General features: G+C 46.6%; 2 protein-coding genes across 2 annotated transcripts in view; one reads left to right on the top strand and one right to left on the bottom strand.

Moving 5' to 3' along the window:
• LOC119389729 (cell division cycle-associated protein 3) lies at positions 1 to 4,934 on the bottom strand. The gene is made up of 3 exons (XM_037657102.2): positions 4,617 to 4,934; positions 2,517 to 2,724; positions 1 to 729 (listed from the first exon to the last, which is right to left on the bottom strand). Exons 1-3 carry the CDS (start codon positions 4,767 to 4,769, stop codon positions 491 to 493), a joined length of 600 nt encoding a protein of 199 aa, XP_037513030.1. The 5' UTR covers positions 4,770 to 4,934; the 3' UTR covers positions 1 to 490.
• A 9,601-nt stretch (positions 4,935 to 14,535) lies between these two features.
• Positions 14,536 to 18,544, top strand: part of LOC119389731 (uncharacterized) — a 63,419-nt gene continuing 59,410 nt past the window's right edge. The window contains exons 1-2 of the mRNA XM_037657103.2: positions 14,536 to 14,729; positions 15,597 to 15,769. Coding sequence (XP_037513031.1) covers positions 15,669 to 15,769 — 101 coding nt within the window. The 5' untranslated portion in view covers positions 14,536 to 14,729; positions 15,597 to 15,668. The remainder of the gene's footprint in view (positions 14,730 to 15,596; positions 15,770 to 18,544) is intronic.

Genomic DNA, 18,544 nt, shown 5'->3' on the forward strand with positions numbered 1-18,544 from the left:
GAAACTAAACTGTGCAAGATGCTTTATTCAGCGTGCTTACAATAGATTTGTACAGTCAGTGCATAACATGTAGCAAAAACTGGAGGCCTTGCGCTTGCGCAATTCATTCTAATAGTAGTTGTAAAAAAAAGTCACTCTGGAAAATACATGAGGACACCACACTCAGCAAAGCGACTCATCCATCCAACACGTGAAGCCAAAGACACACACCAAGCCACTCTCAAACTACCCAGACAGCATAAGTGTAGCTTCTTCCATCGGACGCCAAGACGGTATCTGCTAAAGGGAAGCAAGCAGAGTAACCACACCCACGCACACAAAGGAGACGCTGACGGGGCCCTTGAAAAGGACATTTCGTCACGCTGAAATGAGATCACTGTAGCTGATATTGTCACTTCTTTTTAAAATTTAAAAAATAAAAGTAACCTGAAGATAAAAGACGCACACAACACACATAGTAACCAAGCGTGTGCAGTGATTAAGTGCGGCACTAAGCATTTGCTGGCATGATGCTGTTCTCCTTCTCCTCTGAAAAGTTGGGCCGTTTGGGGGCAGCCGCATAGTCTGCTTTGCCAGCTCTCTGCAAATGGCTTTGCTGTAGAGACCTCAAGAGGGTGTTTGGACGGCTGGTGTTCTTCAGCACGGGGCGTTCACAAGGCGGCGTACTGCTTACTGTCGACTGCTTCTGCGTGCCACTCAGGTCTTCATCGCACTTCTTGGGCTTCCTTTCTGCAGTAATGAATAAAAATTAACAGTCCCTTGAGCCAATGCTTAGGAGATTACAGGCATACGCTCCCGTGACACACTCGTTAAAGGGACCGACAACTGCCCAGAATATGAAATGAGTTGACTCCACTGATGTAAAGATTGTTCGTTGCACTCACTCAAACCAACCCTTTTTTTTCGTGAGAGATGGATTTATATTTTTATTTCTTAATTGAAAGTCGCGAAAAATGACCTGTGGCGCCTCTGGCAGCAAGAACATGGACGATCCGATGAAGGCGGCCACGTGACCGTTGATTGCTGTACGCAGTCGACGATTTTTTTGTTAGTATTGAAATATTGTTCGTTTCTTTATATTAAAAGGTATTACTCCATAATAATGTACATATAGGCCTGCGTTAGTAGTATGCATTAAAGTGGCGCTGCCTTCGCGTGACAATGATCCCATGCTCGTCAGCGCGTCTTGAGCAACTTTTCAGCGTGCTCATGCAACCGTGCACGCAGTTTCCAGGTCGCTAAGATTTTGGAGAGACATAGGTTTGCTGCCTACACTTCGTCTTAGAAATGACGCGCGCTCCTACTCGGTGTGGCCGTGCATACGCACAGTTACGTTTTCGATTACTTGGCTTGGCTCATGTATCTAGAGAGTAACGACGCCGGGACAAGCCATCCATGACACAGGTGCAGGCAACCTTGGGCGCTGGCGCACACAACGCTGTACAAATACCGGGAAGGTGTATAAAGCCACACATCTCATTGTGACAGCTTGGTATTTTCAAAAATGGTTGGAAAGCTCAAAATAAAGGTGGTTAAGCATAGTTACAGTAACTCCTGCGAAAGCAGAACGACAGCTTTCACAAGGGCTAGCGGCATCGCTATCAAATCTCAGTGTCGCTGGAGCAAGCCTCCATGCGTGTTTGGAGCCTTTCAGATTGAAAAATACTGCTTATAAAATAACTACGTGCTTTTCGGATAAACCACTGCAGCTACAAATGCTACGAAGGGTGAGCTTCCTGTCGCGCCGTAAAAAACTGGGTCGAGAAAAATCAGTTGTCGGTCCCTTTAAATTACTTTGCTGCTTCAGTCAACCTGCTAATCTGCTGGTTTTCACTGGTGTTAGAGAGACCGAGTGGGAAATGTGCGGGTCCAAGGTTTTGACTACCAAACAAGGACACATTTTTCCTTTAACTGTGAAGTTCTTTTTCCGACTTTGCAGCCATGGAGAAGGTAACAATTTTTCCCTTCCACAAACCTGCAGAACTGACTTGCAATGATATGGTATGTACAATGGCTGAATAGCAATAACGAGTTGTTCCGATCACACAGATGCAAGCTTGACAAGCAGCGAGCACACAGCAACTCCTCCTGATTTTAGAGCACCGATATTCACAAGCAGATGACATTTTTGCCAGGCTGTTCTGACCGTACCGACACACACAAAATCTTGCTTTCTCCTCTAACAAATCCTACATTCACATCACCTTCAGACAAAATAGTGTGTTGCTTGCGGACACCAGCAGTTGTAAAACAGTAAGTGAGACGTCCGCATGAAAAACTGGATTAAATATTTGCTGCTGCTTCTTGAAACAGTGACCACTGCGGTGCCCAGCCGGGTATTCATTTTTCAAGCAACACGGGTGACCGGGCAATTCATGGTGTCGGACGTGGCGGCATTGTTGCCGACAAGGAAACTAAAGCTGCACGCCTATCCTAGCACAGCAGATGCACCTCGTGTACAAGCACCGTAGCGTAAGTTTGTCAACGTGATGCAGATGACATGAGCACATACAAACCTTTGTGTGTTGTTTTGCCAGGCATATGCGAGGCGTTCGCAGATCCACGTCTTTTCTCGTAGCACACAGCCATTGGACTTTCTGGCTCAAATTTCTTGTTTGCTATAATTCCCAGTGGTATTGGAGTGCGCCGGAATGCCGTTGTCGGGGACCTTGGATCGATCTCTAGTTCTTCTGTTGAAGCATCAGATGTCGTCGGTTCCTCCATCTGCAGAGAAGTCAGAAGAGAAGCCGACTTCGTAACAAAAGCGGCTATGATAGTGATATGGGTATATGTTGTGAGGCATGCTTTCCGGACTATAATATTTTAAGGGTTTTCTTTTTCTTTCATTTTAACCTTAACAAGTGATAACTTCAATACCAAAGGATGGCAAAAACAAGGATACAAGTATGCTTTTGTTTAGCTACACAAAGAGCTGTTGCCAAAGATTGTGTTTGTCAATGTAATAATAAAAAAAAAAACATTGCAGACAGAAGGCAAAGTATCTGAAATTTTGCAGATGCTAGGAAGCCCTGTGAATATTGTGCAACAAAGTTTTAAAACACGCAATGAAAGTTGTAAAACCTTGAACTGCATTTTGGACTACAAACAACCGACACTGTTTTTTATGCATGCCTACAGAAAGAGTTATTTTTATCACTGTTACTTTAAGTCACACAAACGTCTTGCCTAGTTTGTAAGCACAAATTTGCTGTGAGCTGTCCGTGTTTTCGTGAATTATTAACAGAGGGCACAATAATAAGCATGGACAAGGGTAGTACACAGCACAAGCACTATCCTGTGCTACCCCCTTCTCCATACGTATTTCGCACTACATTTTAATCACTTGAATATTATGAACTACTCACATTCAGACCCTCTTAAATAATGGAGGTAACAGAGCACAGCCATGAATTAGTCAAGCGTGCGGGTATGAATAAATATTGTTGACACAGGAAGCAATGCTACCATCGATTATGTAGAATTGCCACATCTTGTGCTGCTGCACAATACTACAGAAACACGCTTAAAGCAAGCTCTCTAAAAAGTATGTATATGCCCAGAAATGGCACAAGCTGCTTTGCAGGAAGGTTACAGTTTCATAGGCTACATATACGAATATTATTTTATTATTTTTTTTGTGTGTGAACGCAAAGAAAAACCAGGGTCATAGAAAGAAGGGAGGGGGCAAGATCAACACTGATACCTTCGCACACTTCATAACGTCTGTAGACAACAGAAGCTCAGTGCAAACCAAGAACCAAAAGAATTAACAGGATTGCAAGAAGTATAAGAGAAACAACATTAGGTTGTGCATGCGCACGAAATCGGCGACATTATTTGTTGTTGTTATCATGAACATTTAATGCGCAGTAGGTGGACAGTAAGCTGGCGATGACGTGTAAACGCGGCTACGCGACAGAACATCGATTCATTGCTGCAGCCTAACGAATACGCCCGATCTGTTTCATAATCTCTCGCCGCGCGCAATTGTAACCGGGGGCGGCGCCAGCGGGAGGTATGGGGGGGGGGGCTTTTTTCCGCCTGCCCCCCCCCCTATCCCCCCCCCCCTAAGAGCAAGCATAGTCAAAACACAACGCATATGTTCCCAGCCCCTGAAGGGACTCGCTTGTCGTGGGTGCACCCCCCCCCCCCCCCGTAAAAAAATCCTGGCGCCGCCCCTGAGTAACGGTTCCAAAAGATGTGGCGCCCAAAACAACGCGTTTCATTTTAGAGAAGCGGACCAGCTGGCTAACGCCAATCTGCGTTACTGGCGAGTTGTCCTGCGTAGCTGCAAACGGAACTGCAAAATGTAACGCGCTCCGGTTCTGGACGTGACGTAGGCTACGTTCAAAAAGAGAAGCTCTTAGGGGCAACGAGGAGGTAGCGTGGGCGGGGGTGATGAGCGGTTTCAATGTACTAGCGAAAAAACCAAGCGCTGCTCAAATTTTCGTGCAATTGCGAAGCCGACTACCACAATTACCGCCATTATGACCCGTAGAAAAGTGGCGGTCAAATGAGATCGGCTTCAGCGAGTGGCGTCAAATAGTAGACAGAGGAAGACAGTTTTACCGGTCTATCTAAGCTATGCAAGGAAGTCGGCAAAATGACTCACTTACCTGTATAGGTGTTCTTGGAATCTCTGTTGTAGGAGATCGCGGGTCTAAATCCGACAGTGTAAGCATTCGGGCATGCCTACGCACAGGCAGCGGGGTGCTCTGCGCCGGCATGCCACCGCTTTCGCCGACCGATCTGCTCATGTACTGTCCCATGTCCACATGTGCTTCGAGTCAGCAACCCGGAAGAAGAAAATTACGCTCTACGAAAACCCGTTTAAAATCCAATACGAACTTGAATCAACCGCCAGCAACTGCCATAACGCCTGAAGAACAAATCGGGCAGTCGCTGCGCGTGGCGCTACAACGGCGCCGCGCGCGGCGGATGTCGGAAGCAAAAGAAAACGAAAAACTCAGGGTATAGCTCCAAAAGGGGCCGATTTGCTGTTACTGTTGGCGTTGTTGGGAGCATTATCAGAATTTTGTTAGTGCGGCTAGATTTTTTGTTTTTTTTACTCAAAGGAGGTTGCCAGAATTCTAAAGTTCATGGAAGCTGTGGCGTTTCTGTATGCACAAGCACAGTTTTGATGCGAAGCGTAAGAACTGAGTTAGTGCGACACTAACATTTTCCCTGTTAGAATCAGACAATAAATCTCTCGTAATATTAAGTACAATATCAACACTATCGCACACTGTCCGAATAATATCCAGGGTATTACTTGCTGAAACAACGATACGATAATGAAGCATTGCCATTTTTTGGGCGTGTTGGTAAACGGAACTCGAAAACATATTGAGCGCTTACAAACAGGGACGTAAGGGAGACGACAACACAATGCGCTAACTTCAACAATTTTATTTCCAGAAACCACCAAACTATATATCCGTGCACAGTGGCGCCACCAGTCCAACCACTAGCCAACCAGAAAAGCCCTCTCCCGATCTAGAAGAATTGACGGTGCACTCACACACGTGTCACCATTGCGATATATAGCCTGGGATTCGATTATCTCTCGGACGTCTTTATCTTTATGCTTTGCAAGCACCTTACATGAATCATACATCGGTACGCAACCGCATTCCAAACAATGTGTAGACAAATGGCCGTAATTATTCTTGTTTTTGACATATAACTTGTGCTCACGAAGACGATCATTAAGGCATCTTCCCGTCTGACCTATATACTTATTTCCACAAGTCAGCGGGAGCTCGTAAACCACCTCTTGTACACAATCCACTAGAGGGTCGCGGTGGTTCTTGGAGCATTCGACAACTGGCCTGCGGTACGGGTCCGTCAAGCTACATAATCTGCCAAGTTTTTCCGGGGCTGAGAACACTACTTTGATGTCCACACGACTAGCTATTTTCTTTAGATTGTGAGCCGTTTTGTGCAGATAAGGCACTACTGCCACTCTGCTCCTACTTTTCGCCTGTTGGATGGCTGCGTCCTGAGGACTACTGTCCAAGCAGCACCTTTTAAGCAGACCCTCGACAACCGACACCACACCTGTACAGACTCTGGGTAACCAGCTGCCAATAACCTTTTGGACTGACTCATAAGACTTTCATGGATCTTATGGTGGCAGGATTTCTTCAATGCGTTTCCAAAACACAGATTGGCAATGCTTCTTTTTACGAGCTTCGAGTGAGCAGATTGGTATGGCAACAGGGGCTTATTAGCTCTGGGTTTATATTCCCAACACGTGTGCTGTTCCATGAATTCAAGTTCAATATCTAGAAACCGTAGCACGTTATCGAACGGCTCTTCAACTGTTATAATGAGTGGGCTAAGGCCAACAGAAAAAACGTTTTTGAGTTTATCTACCGATACGTGTGATTCCGGCTCTAAGAGGACAAGGTAATCGTCCACGTATCTTAAAACTTTGACCACCCTGTGCTCCGACAAGACCTGTGCCAGATTCCTGTTATGGGCTAGAAAAATGTCACTTAGTATCGGCGCCAAACATGAGCCGATACAGACGCCCTGCTTCTGTAGGAAAGCTTTCCCATTTCATGTGGCAAATGTCGAGCGGAGATAGCAGCGAAGCAAATCTAAAAAGCATTGAACAGATACCCCGGCTGAGTTCTGAAAAGCAACTGCGCCACAGTCGTCGATACATTCTTCTACGCATGCGATTAGTTCGTTTTGAGGCAAGGAATAATACAGGTCCTTTATGTCAAAGGAGCAGGCCAACAAGCTTTTGTCTGCGTTATTCTTCAGGAACTCTACAATTTCCCCGGAATGCTTAACCAAAAAAGGGTCGTCAATTTTTAGAATTCCGAGTCTTTCTTGCAAGAAAAGAGCTAACTTCTTCTGCCATGATCCTATCTCTGATACTACTGGTTACTACAAGGAAGGCGAACTTATCAAGAGTCATCCGTATCCGCTATCGTGCTGCGCTGTTGAAAGATGGCCCAGGCAAGAAGACTACACGACGTCTGCTGAGGCCGCACAGATGTGCTGATTCTACAGGCCTGAAGCGAGCCTGCGGAGTCGCTTGCCGCACTGCTATAAATGTACATTTAATGTGGAAAGCGCATTTTACGAGATACGTATCACCCTTTTCAAAGCTATAGCTACTGAATGTTCCCCGGGACATACTGAATTATCATCATCATCATGAACAGGCACACGCTCTCTTCATCCTGTTCATCTTCTGCTTCGCCCCCAGAGTAAGTGCGCCGATTTGTCCGGTGCGGGATGCAATAACGCTGATGGGTGGGATAGCGAGTACAGACAGAAAGAAAGAGAGAGAGAAATTCATGGCGAAAAAATTTCTTCAGGAGGCGGCATTCGAACCCGCGTACCCACCATACGAAGACGAGCGTTGTAACCACTCGGCAATCTATGCATGCTAGCACAGCATAGCAGAGCCTTGTAGGGTATAGTATAGCAAAGGGGTGGGAAAGGGAAGTGAGGAGAAGAATGAGGGTGAAGAGGAAGGGAGAGAGTAAAGCGTAGCCTTGTATAGCAATGGGGTGGCAAAAAGAAGTGAGGGTGACGAGGAGATGGTAGCAAGGGGCGGGAAAGGGAATTGAAGGCGAGAGGGGGGGGGGCAACGCTACCAGCTCCACTCTTTCTTCAGTCTTCGCATCACTAGGGCGTAGCTGCCCCGATTTTTAAAGACGATAGTCTTTCTTGGGGAACTTAAACCAATACCCGAAAACACTGCCGCTCCGGCGTCCCAAAGAATTACGTCATGATTACGTCACCGACACCATCTTGAATAATTTGCTAGTTCGGCGGCCTTTTAAAAGGGGCCGTAACTGAAGGTGAAATTGGCGCTAGTGTTCATGAAGATTCAAAATTAAAGCAGCCAATGGCAGCCTGCCGCCGTGCCGGCAAAGCCGTGCGCCCCGCGCCGGCCGCGGAGGCCGCGCGCGCACCGCGACGCTAGTTTTGAATTCCTCGAAAGTTCCGTTGTAGCACGAAGCGAGTGTTGAGAGCGAGCACCAGGCTGGCCGTGCAGGCAGGCTATGCTTGGCGGACACCTGCAAGTCTCCCGTTGTGGTTGGCGGGACATTGTTCGCTCTTGAGGCTTATCGGAGTGGTCGTTACGTCAGCCGTGCTCCGTCGCCGCCGTACAGGAGCCCGTCCTAGTCGCTGGCCTTGACATAAAGTTTCGTGATGTTCCGTTACATGAAGCGAGCTTTGGCCGGCGTGTGGAGATTTTGTGGTGTTTGCGTGTTGTGCGCTCTTGCCGCCGTGGTGGTTAACGGCACGCACCATTCGTACATCATGCAACGGTGCACGGATACTTCAAGACCGGCCGAGTTCCGCAAGATTCTTCGAGGTTCCGAAAAACTAAAGGTGAGCATGCGGCTTGCGTTCGCAGCCACACATTTACGAATTGCAGTTGGACAACACAGTTATTGTTTTTTTAATTACGGCTGAATCGTGAAAAGCACGATGTTGCAGTTAATATCGCTGTTCCTAGAAGGAATTAAATTAAAGCACTTGAGACTCATAGTTTAACTTTTGCGTCTATGACAGAACTGCGTGATGGAAGTGCGTTTTGCTTTTTTCGCCTGTTTATCACTCGCCATCGTTTAAATACACGTTTCTGAGACTCAATAGGCAGTTTTAGAATAGCGTACGAAAAGCTTTGCGTTGGCTTTTCGCGCAACTGTGCATGCGTCGTACGTTAACCGCTTGCGGGCTCCCGCAGTGACGGAAATAGCGAGCCGCAAACGCTAACATAGCGTACGCTATTCTAAAACTGCCGAATGTATCGCAGCTTGCATTGAGCCGAGACGACGAAACTGCGTTTGTATCGTATCGTTGGAATTAATAGTTTTCAATTGCTTTATTTCAGGACGGAAACGTTTTCGGAGTATTCGAGAAGGCAAGAACTGATGCGTTTGCCTAAGGAGGGGTTAACAGCTGTAGAATGAGCTCTCTGCGAAGTCTCGATACGCAACTCAAGTGGACCAGCTTTCTACCCTGCCCCCAGTGCTTCTTCTCGGTGCGTGAATATGCTATGCACTTACGGCTGAAGAAGTAGTTTGTGTGTTTATATATTGTCTCTGTTATTACCTATGGAAAAACCGCTCTAAGGATTCATGTGTAGGCATGAGACATGTCCTATACGCAGAATTTTACTGTTTGTGTTTATCACAATGAAGTGCTCAGTGTACCCAACATGACGTCCTCCCTTCAGTGGCGTTATATTCAGCTAGACATTGTATTCGCGGTGAAAGAAAAGCTGCGTATAGGCTTATTTCACCTGGTCGTTGAGTAATACGCTTTTCTTCGAATGTCATGTGCTGCTGCATAAACTGACCATGGCCTGCATCCCGTTGCCACCAACATTCAAGTAGTGTTCAAGTACCATATATTGTGTCTTGCTCTTTTTAGCGCAATGTACTACTTACTGTGCTAAATCTTATCTTTTTCATTTTGCTTATGTGGTGAAGGTGTCCAGCATTTCATGTATATTTGTGCAAAATCTGAGCAAATATGTAAGTGGTTGTTTTGTGTTTCGTATCATTTCAACGGTTAATAAGTAAATCATTGCAATATTATTTCATATTTACATATTTTGCGCTTCGTTATGTTTTTGTCATGCACTGACATTTCTTTAAACTACATGATTACCTCTCATCAGAGACTTCGCTCGGTATTGCACCAAATGAAAATCGTTTTTCTTATATGTGTGTACGTCAAAGGGCCTACACTTTTCAATGTGTTCGATTTTTTAATTTCTAAATTTTACAATGAACTTTTGTGTTTAGTCATGCACACACTGTGAATTCTTCCCTTCTGTTCTTCTCCTGAACTTGTATCGTGCCCCATTACATGCAGATCTTGAGTTTCGGAAACAGAACAATAAAAAGAGGTAACAGAAATGTTGTAGGTGGATTCATCCTTTATGCTCTAGCACGTGCTGGCTGCGGGCAAACGCGAATGCGCGGCCAAGCACAGCACGCGCGCGAGCGAGCGCACGCGAACAACAACAAAAAAAAAAAATCCCGGCGCGGGGCATAGAGGAGAAAAAGCAAGCGTACAAAATAAAAAACGGTGCGTGGCATGGGAGAGGAGGAAAAGCAAGCGCACAAAAAAAGAGAGAAAACGGCACGCGGAGAGGGAGAAAGAGGGATGGAGGCGAGCGGCTGTTGTTACTGTTGCCCTGACGACGTAAGCAACGTAATCGCTACGTCATCGCCCTTTGAGCTTGGCGCATGGAGGAATGGCTTGGCGGCCTTCTGCAAGGGGCGTAACTCAATAGCGCTCTCGGCGCTTGCGTCGGCGGAGCGTTTGGATTTCGCGTCCTATGGGGGCTATACAAAGAAACCGACCCTTGCTTAAAGGCAGAAATTTTGGTCTGTCTCTGTTTGTCGGCACGTCCCTCGATTCAGCCACTCGGCCAAAGTTGAACCACTTGCCCAAGGGCCAGCCGTCTTGAACTGGTGCGGCTGTTCATACTTGTGAACGTTGTCGATCAAAAAGTAAATATCATGCATATCTGAGGTGCAACATCACTAGGTAAGTATTAGGTGGCGTGTTCCTTTAATAGAAAATGCATACATACGTAATTTTAAGGACCCTAGTTTCTTAAGCTGCGCTGAAAATGCATAAGAATGGAAGCTTGAGCGAGTTGGTATGCGTTCATCTTTGTTGAAACAGCGCTCACTAGACGACGACGAAGTAAAAGAAGGCACAGGACAGGCAGCGCCTGTCCTGTGCCTTCTTTTACTTCGTCGTCGTCTAGTGAGCGCTGTTTCAACAAAGCTGAAAATGCGACTGCGCTGACATTTGCCTTCCTCCGTGCCCTTCGCGCGAGCTCATTGTTGTGTTTCGGTTTCGGTTCTGTATTGCACTGTACGAATGCCATGGGTTGGTGTTGAAAAACTTTAGTTTTGAGAAGGCCAAGAAGGTGAAAAAAAATATTTAAAAAATGAAAAAGCAGCGTTGTGGGCGGCCTTCAGGCTGCCGGTTGTGGGCGCCGCTCTGGCGTTCCTGTTTTACCCAGGCGACGTGTAAATAAAAGAGTGTGTGGAGAGTACTCGTTGAGTGCGGACGTTTCTCTGCTTCAGCGCTTCGCGCCAAACCGCGTTTTCGGGCTGGCTGGCGTCCCCGCCGGTCGCGTTGGTCACCGCCGGTCTTCGCCTGCTGCTGCGCCGGGACTACCAGCACGCAACACAGCACTCATGTTTCCCGACGTATTGCCAGATGGCGTCCATATCTCACACAGCGCCTCTTCTATCGTCTTTACACGACATTTGCAGCGAAGCACGCAGATACGCGGCCAATTTTTCTTTCTTTTTTTACATTCAGTTAATTTCTTCTTCCAGAAAGCTTGGCCATGAGTTGTGGGACACAACCAATGCCACTGTGTCACTGTATTTTAGAGCTAGACTAACTCCGCAAACAGCAACTCTGCGAACACAAAACCTCTATCGCAGGTATGTGCCACTGACATTGGGAAAACCCCGCTATACCCACCACTGGTCCACTAAGAATGAAGAAGTTGTCAGCGGAAAAAAAAAAACGTATGTGCTACAGAAATGAGGCAAGCCCAGGGCCATAACTGGGGGGAGGGGGGGGGAGGTTCGAGGGGTTCTGAACCCCCCCCCCCCGGCCATCCGAAATTTTTTCGAGCTTTAACTTTTCGGGTAATACTGAATTATTTACACCCCTTCACGGCGACCACCAGTTGCCAAAGTTAGCCGTTCTACACACAGACCTCCCGCGAAAAAATTGCTGGGTACGGCCCTGGGCAAACACCACGACTCGTCTATATATGGTCCACTAAAGATGAAGAAGGGAACACACAGTTGGAAAACAGATTATAATTGTCAGTGTGGCCAATCCCCCTCGTGGGTATGAGCCAGTCTCCTTAGGGAAAACAAACAAACAAACAAACAATTTGAATGAAATGGCTGACTCATTAGCCACAATATCCCTGAGTGGACCCTTCATCTCACTTTTACCAGATACTGCTTACGCGACAGCATTATGATTCAGAAATGCTTGTTTGCAAAACGAAATAGGCAAATTCTCATTGGATTAATTTTAAGACTTCGTACATCTAAGGTATTAATAGAATAAACAGCGGTGTTTATCTCGCCAGTTAGAAGTTTCTTACACCAGATTACGATGTAGAATTCCGCAATTGAATTCTCACTTACATATAGCTGGACTCGAGGCGTCCTCGTTATGCATGTTTTGCAGTGAAATTGAAACAATAGCATTTCTTTTTATTTTGAGGCCGCTATTCTAATCTGAGAAAAAGATACCTTGTAGCTCCATTCCAGGAGTTAGGATTAGCAATAAACGTTCCAGTAATTTTATCATTTGGTGGCACTTCGTTAGGTTATAGCCACAGGGATGTCTGCTATGCTTGTGTTCGATTAGATAAATGAAACAAAGATTACCGTGTTAGTCTATTTTCATCTGTTCATAATCTTGATTTGAAATCTGTCATTATTTCTCTTAGAAAGCCCAAACGATAGTCTGACCGCTTGCTTGTTAAGCATTTTCATTTATTCGATGTTTCATTTTTAATCTAAATTTCCAGATTTGTTTAGTTTCATAGGTGTTTACTTTAAAGGGGCTGTCTATCGCCCTTCATCGCTTTTCTGTTTTGTACCGCAATCGGAAGCATACAGCCTGAAGCGTCCAACCCTGCAGTGGTTTCTCTGGAAAGTGAACAGAAATTTTTAAAACAAAATTTTTCGATCTGCGTTCGGTCTTCTTCCATTGGCGTGAAACATGCCCACAACACTGGTTGGTGGACGCGATGACGAGTGTAGTGCCGGTAAAAATTAAAACCGAAAGCACATGTGATTTCTTAGGATTACATTATTTTCGCTGAACACTAATGTAATGAATGTAACAGCAGTTTTCAGCGCGTTAGCGGTTAAATGAAGCCTTATTATAGGATTACAGAACACTTCTTTTGCTGTAATCGCAGTCTATGCGTTTATTTCAGTACTGCTGCTGCAATCCAAGCCAAGTTGATTCATCAAAAGGAGACTATAAATGCACGCCTTCACAGCGAAGCACATGTGAGACATCCAACAGCAATACAGCGGCGCTGTACGACCAGCGCGGAGGTGGTGGTGGTAGAAACACTTATTGCCAGTGTGTGAACGTGGGGGCCAAGCCCCCTACATGGCACGTGGGTGCTCCCTCAATGTGAGGGGGCACCCTTACAAAGCGAAGGAAAGTCCCTGAAGCGCAATCCTCTTCATGGCGCAGGAGATGATCCGGCGCTGATCGAAAGCAGAAGTGCTGGTCATGATGGACTCCCAGTAAGACACCGCCACAGCCGGTGATGGGGGATGAGGGAAGGTGGGGCATGTGAGGAGGATGTGTAGCCGCATGGCATAGCGCATGAGTTGAAGCAGACGAAATCGAAGGCGGTGCCGCAAGCAGAGCCACCGGGCGCCTCTTTAGTCGCGTGAGGAAAAAAAGGAAAAAAAAATTACTCTCTGACGCAACCGTTGCGTCAGAGAGTAATTTCTTTGCCTTTTTTTCCTCACGCTGTTGTTCTTACGCATTTGAGGCAGCGGTAAGTTACCGCTGCCTCAAGTGCGTAAGAACAATTTTAAGTTATAAATGTTTGTTTTTAAGCAAAATGAGTCTACCTGCGAGGACTTCTTGTGCTACCAGTATATTGAACCACATCGCCGTTGGGTGACGCTAGTGGTCATTCTTTCACGATTTTCAACATCAAATTGAAGATATAATTCCTTTTTTATGGGACAAAAGCATGCTCGTTGCCGCCGATGTGACGAACGATCTTCTCGTTTTCACCGCAATCAGAAAATTTTTTCCGAGTGGTAGGCAGTCATTTTAAGCAACCTGCCGCCCGGCTCTTGACCCATCCCCCTTTGTGGGTGAGCGCCATCAGGAAGAGGGCATCGTCATCATCGTCATCATCAACGTATATGTGCCAGACGAATTGGGCAAACCGTACGTACTACTCAGACCTGGCCCACTATAATGTCGCGAAACGGAGAATGCGGCAAAAAGGTGCATGTTGCTCAAATGGGAAACTTTAAAGAGGCACAAGCTTAATTCAAAAGCGTCTTTCTGGACATTTCATGAAAGTTATGTGCCTTGCTGCACCTTTCATCAAAATTATTTCGCCACTGTGCCGTGTGCTGCACAGCTTCGCTCGTCATCGACGTTCGCAGAGCGGAATGGCTCATGAATCAATGCCTAATAACTAGCGCTAATCCCACGGTTCGTTATAAGCGGTTCCCTTCACCGAACAATCTTATTTATGGTCGAAAGTGCCTTGTCTAGTTCTGCAAGTAATCTAAACCTGCTAAAGTGATGCAATTACGTTGTCCGTCGCATCACTTTCTTGTTACTAATTAAGTTACTTCTCACTGTTAAAATGCATTGCGCGGTCTAAGTAATACGTGTAAATTAAACGACATTTGACATCGTTTGAATATGTTTTTTTTTTTCTGGAAAAAGATTATATTTATGAGTCGGCATTTTCATTAATCGTACAGATGGGACAGTTTCCTGACACTTCAGCGAAGTGTCCTTTCGGCGTGAAAATGAAGACGAAGTCGTTGAGCTGTCTCGCGGGGCTCGAGCCGAGCTGAGCGGCGAGCCGGCGCTGAAGAACGGCTCGGGCATCCAGGCGTCTCGAGCTGTGCCGCTTGTGTCCAGGACAGCCGTGTCTGCGCCCGGACACTGCAGCCTCAGCGAAGGTGAGCCATGGGACGTCGCGCCTTCCCTCATCTCGCGCGGCCGATGGCGTATCCTGCTCGTCTTTTGTGTAGCGGCCCAGAACGAGTACCACATACGCGTACAGCTACGCGCGCCCCCTCGCACGGAGCGCAGTTCATAGTGTAGAAGCTTGGGCGTGTTGGTGAAATATTGGAAGAAACACAGCCCACAATTGAAGGCGGTCACAATGAAGTGTTGACAGCGCTGTCAGTGAGTCTCCCTTCCTTCCCCGTCTTCTATAGCGCGGTTCATAGGTCATACAGCACGAGTCATACGCCTGCGGTTGCCGGAATTGGCACGACCCTGTCAAGATCGAAAGACATAACTCTTGCGGTTTTACGTCCGAAAACCATGATTGACTTTGAGAGACGATGTAGCGGAGGGCTTAGGAAATTTGGGCAAACACTTCTACAAACAAGGCTATTTTCGTCAATGATATCATTGCTAGGGCGCTTCCACGCGACTGCGAAAGCGACACCTTGCGCTTCGTCCCACGTTCCGTTGTTTACGCGGTTGCAGCGAGCGAACAGCGGACTGGAACGTAGAAAAGGATGCACGTGCGCAGTACGCACAGTACAGGCTCTCGAAGTTGCCGTGAAGCCGTCAGAAGGCGCAGCGATGAAGTTTGGCACGCGCTTCCAGCCGTGGTCTTCGTTGAGTCAGCATGACACGGCATTCTTAACGTGAAAGTGCCGAGCACCGAGTGTTCACAATTGAGAGAGAACGCTAGCAAGCTATATGGCGATTGTTCTTGCGGGGCAAAAAGACAGAGATGTAGGCCGTTTTCCAGTGAGTTTGACAAGGCCGACGAGTATAATGCGATAAACTTGCTTCGCCTCCATATCCAGGGCTCAGCCTGCCGCCCCACTCGGTGAAGACGACAGTAATCTGCGGCAGCTGCGAACCACCGACGAGGCAAGATGGGCGACGAGTCGATGGCCTCCGGCATGTCCAGCGTATCGTCGTCCGCCGACCCCGGCGGCGCACCACCCGCTGCAGCTGGTGGCTCCCCAACTGCAGAGTGAGTTTAAAACTTCATGATAACATATTGTTTTATACGCTAAGCACATTTGCGAAGTACTCGGGTTAACAGGAGTGAATGATTACCACAAAGTGGAGTTGACATATGATGCACGGAAAACGCTGCTCTCGGTGACGGCTTTCAAGCAGGGCATGTGATACCCAGTTCCGCTAATGACAATTTGAAGATACACAATCTTAAATGCTGGATGGCACGGATTCGACACAGGACAGAGAAATATGCGCAGGACAAGGGCAAAACCTGTGCATCAGTGTTCTTTCTCTGTCGTGTGTCAAAACCGCGCTATCCAGTATTTGAGATTATGAACCAACTAGCCCAGCCACTAATGTTGTTAAGATACGAAGATGCACCTGGTATTCATAAGTAGGACAGCAAAATTAATGAACTCTACTTTCCCTTGAAGTAAGTCCTTCTGTTAGCCTCTGCTTGTCCGCAAGCGCATACATTGGTTAAAATGCAAACAGGCTGTTGGAAAGATACGTTTCGGCTTCCTCCGGAGCCGCGCGTCGCCTTCGCCGCCTTAATAGGGACTTTAGCCGTAATTTGTGCCACCATTTTGCTAGTTAGATTTTCTTTCCGAGGTGGCGAACCACAGTATGGCGTTACCATGGTTAGTGGTATAACTGCACTTAGGAGCTCAATCTAACTAGATGTAACTTTGATTGGGGGAACTGAAGTGCATAGGCGTGCGCACGGAGGGAGGGGGAGGGGGAGGTGGCACCTCCCCTTTCTAGGCAGATAAGAGAAATTGCCCAAGAAATTTTGTCCTTTGTCCAAGAAATCTTGCGCAAGAAGTAGTTCATCGTGGAGTACCATCTAGCTCGAACCCCCACGCCTTGCTAAGCACATAGGAGGGGGGGGGGGCACTGCGATAAACCCTCACCCCCACCCCCCCCTGAAGGGGAAGCCTGTGCTCACCTATGCTGAAGTATACGTCACAACAGCGGTTAGCGCCCTCGGGTATTTAAGATATATGTACATCGCAGTGTGGATGTGGTCACAACGAGAGCGAGGCTCAGGCGGCAACTAGGTTTACCTACACTGGAATATATCGACTGGAAGGCAGCTGGCCTTAACACAATATGATAGTAGTATACCTTGACCTGGGCGGAGCACTGAAAGCGAAGACGAAATGACTCACACACAGCGACGCTCGTCACTTACTTTTCTCCTCGTTTTCAGTGCAGCTGTCACGATGTGATTACGAGGCACGCTTTAACGAAGTGGAATATCAATTAATATTTGACCGCCTTGAGGTCATTAACGCGGACCATTATGTAAGCTTAAAGAGGCGTTTTTGCATTTCGCCCGATATATAAATGCGGCCGCCGTGTTGGGGCCTCGATAACACCTATGGTTTTACGTGCCAATAACCCCAATGTATGACCCGCCACGGTGGTCTAGTGGTTGTGGTGCTCGACTGCTGACCCGAAGGTCTCAGGATCGAATCCTGGCCGCGGCGGCCGCATTTTCGATGGAGGCGAAAATGCTTGAGGCCCGTGTGCTTGGATTTAGGTACACTTTAAAGAACCCCAGGTGGTCAAAATTTCCGGAGCCCTCCCATACGGCGTTCCTCTTAATCATATCGTAGTTTTGGGGCGTTAAACCCCAACAGTTATTATAACCACAATATATGATTACGAGGCACGCTATAGTGGAGGGCTCTGGAAATTACGAACACCTGGGGATATTTAAAGGGACACTAATGTGCAACACTGAATCAATTTAGATTGATAAACTGTACTCTGAGAACCTTAATGTCGTTAATTTCACCATAATAGGTCTATTAACAAAGGAGAAAATCGTAGATATAGTCAGTTTCATTTTTAAATTTCGCGCTGAAATGTCCACGCGTGACGTCGCGGATCCCAAAGTGTATTTTTCGTATTTTCGCGTCATTGGCTTCACGAAATTTCCTGTAACTTCGTATATTAAGTCTATGGCCCCCTCAGAGGACAACGTACTTCATTTTTACTGATTACAAACAACGTAGGACCTAGTAGACGCCGTCAAAATCAATGACGTCACGGCATTTGGCGTGGGGACATCAAGGTGGCGTCGATTATCTTTTTGCACGTTTTCTCGCTTACCAAGCTTGCGTCTTCTCGCGGAAAGCTTGGTGATTTCGGAAATGTGAAAGAGTAATTTACTAACACGAGAAAAGCCATTCTTTAGCGTCCCTTCAACGTGCACATAAATCGACGTCTATATAGCATATCGCTTTCATGGAAATGCGACCGCCGCGGTAGGGATCGAGCCCGCGACTTTTGGGTCAGCAGCCGAGCACCGTAACCACTCACCTTGGTAGCCCTGAACGAGATATGCTAAGCCATCATTGCGGGTAATTACTTTTTAGTTATTCCGTGTGAAATGAAGATTGGTAAGGCATCTGTCTTCTATAAAGTTGGTGCAGTTGATAGGATCAGCAGCTACCGAACAATTATTATATTGCCTGTTTTTTTCAGGTATACTAAGTGAAGAGGCTTTAGACTCGAGTATCAATTGCATGTTCACAAATTTGCCTTACTATCAGCAAATCAGTACGACTTTGAAAAATGTAAATCCTAGCTCTACAGGACATAAGAGAGAAAATTGCCCATAACGTGACAAATCAACACAATAATATAGGAATATTTCTACACTTCAGCTCTATTATGAATAATGTATGGTGTACTCCAGGGGTCCATTTTAGGTCTTGCATTTTTTTTCTATTGTATATAAATAATATTGTGAGTACACCTAACACACCTGACA

The sequence above is a fragment of the Rhipicephalus sanguineus genome, chromosome 4, assembly GCF_013339695.2.
Source record: "Rhipicephalus sanguineus isolate Rsan-2018 chromosome 4, BIME_Rsan_1.4, whole genome shotgun sequence".
NCBI classification, from domain to species: domain Eukaryota; kingdom Metazoa; phylum Arthropoda; class Arachnida; order Ixodida; family Ixodidae; genus Rhipicephalus; species Rhipicephalus sanguineus.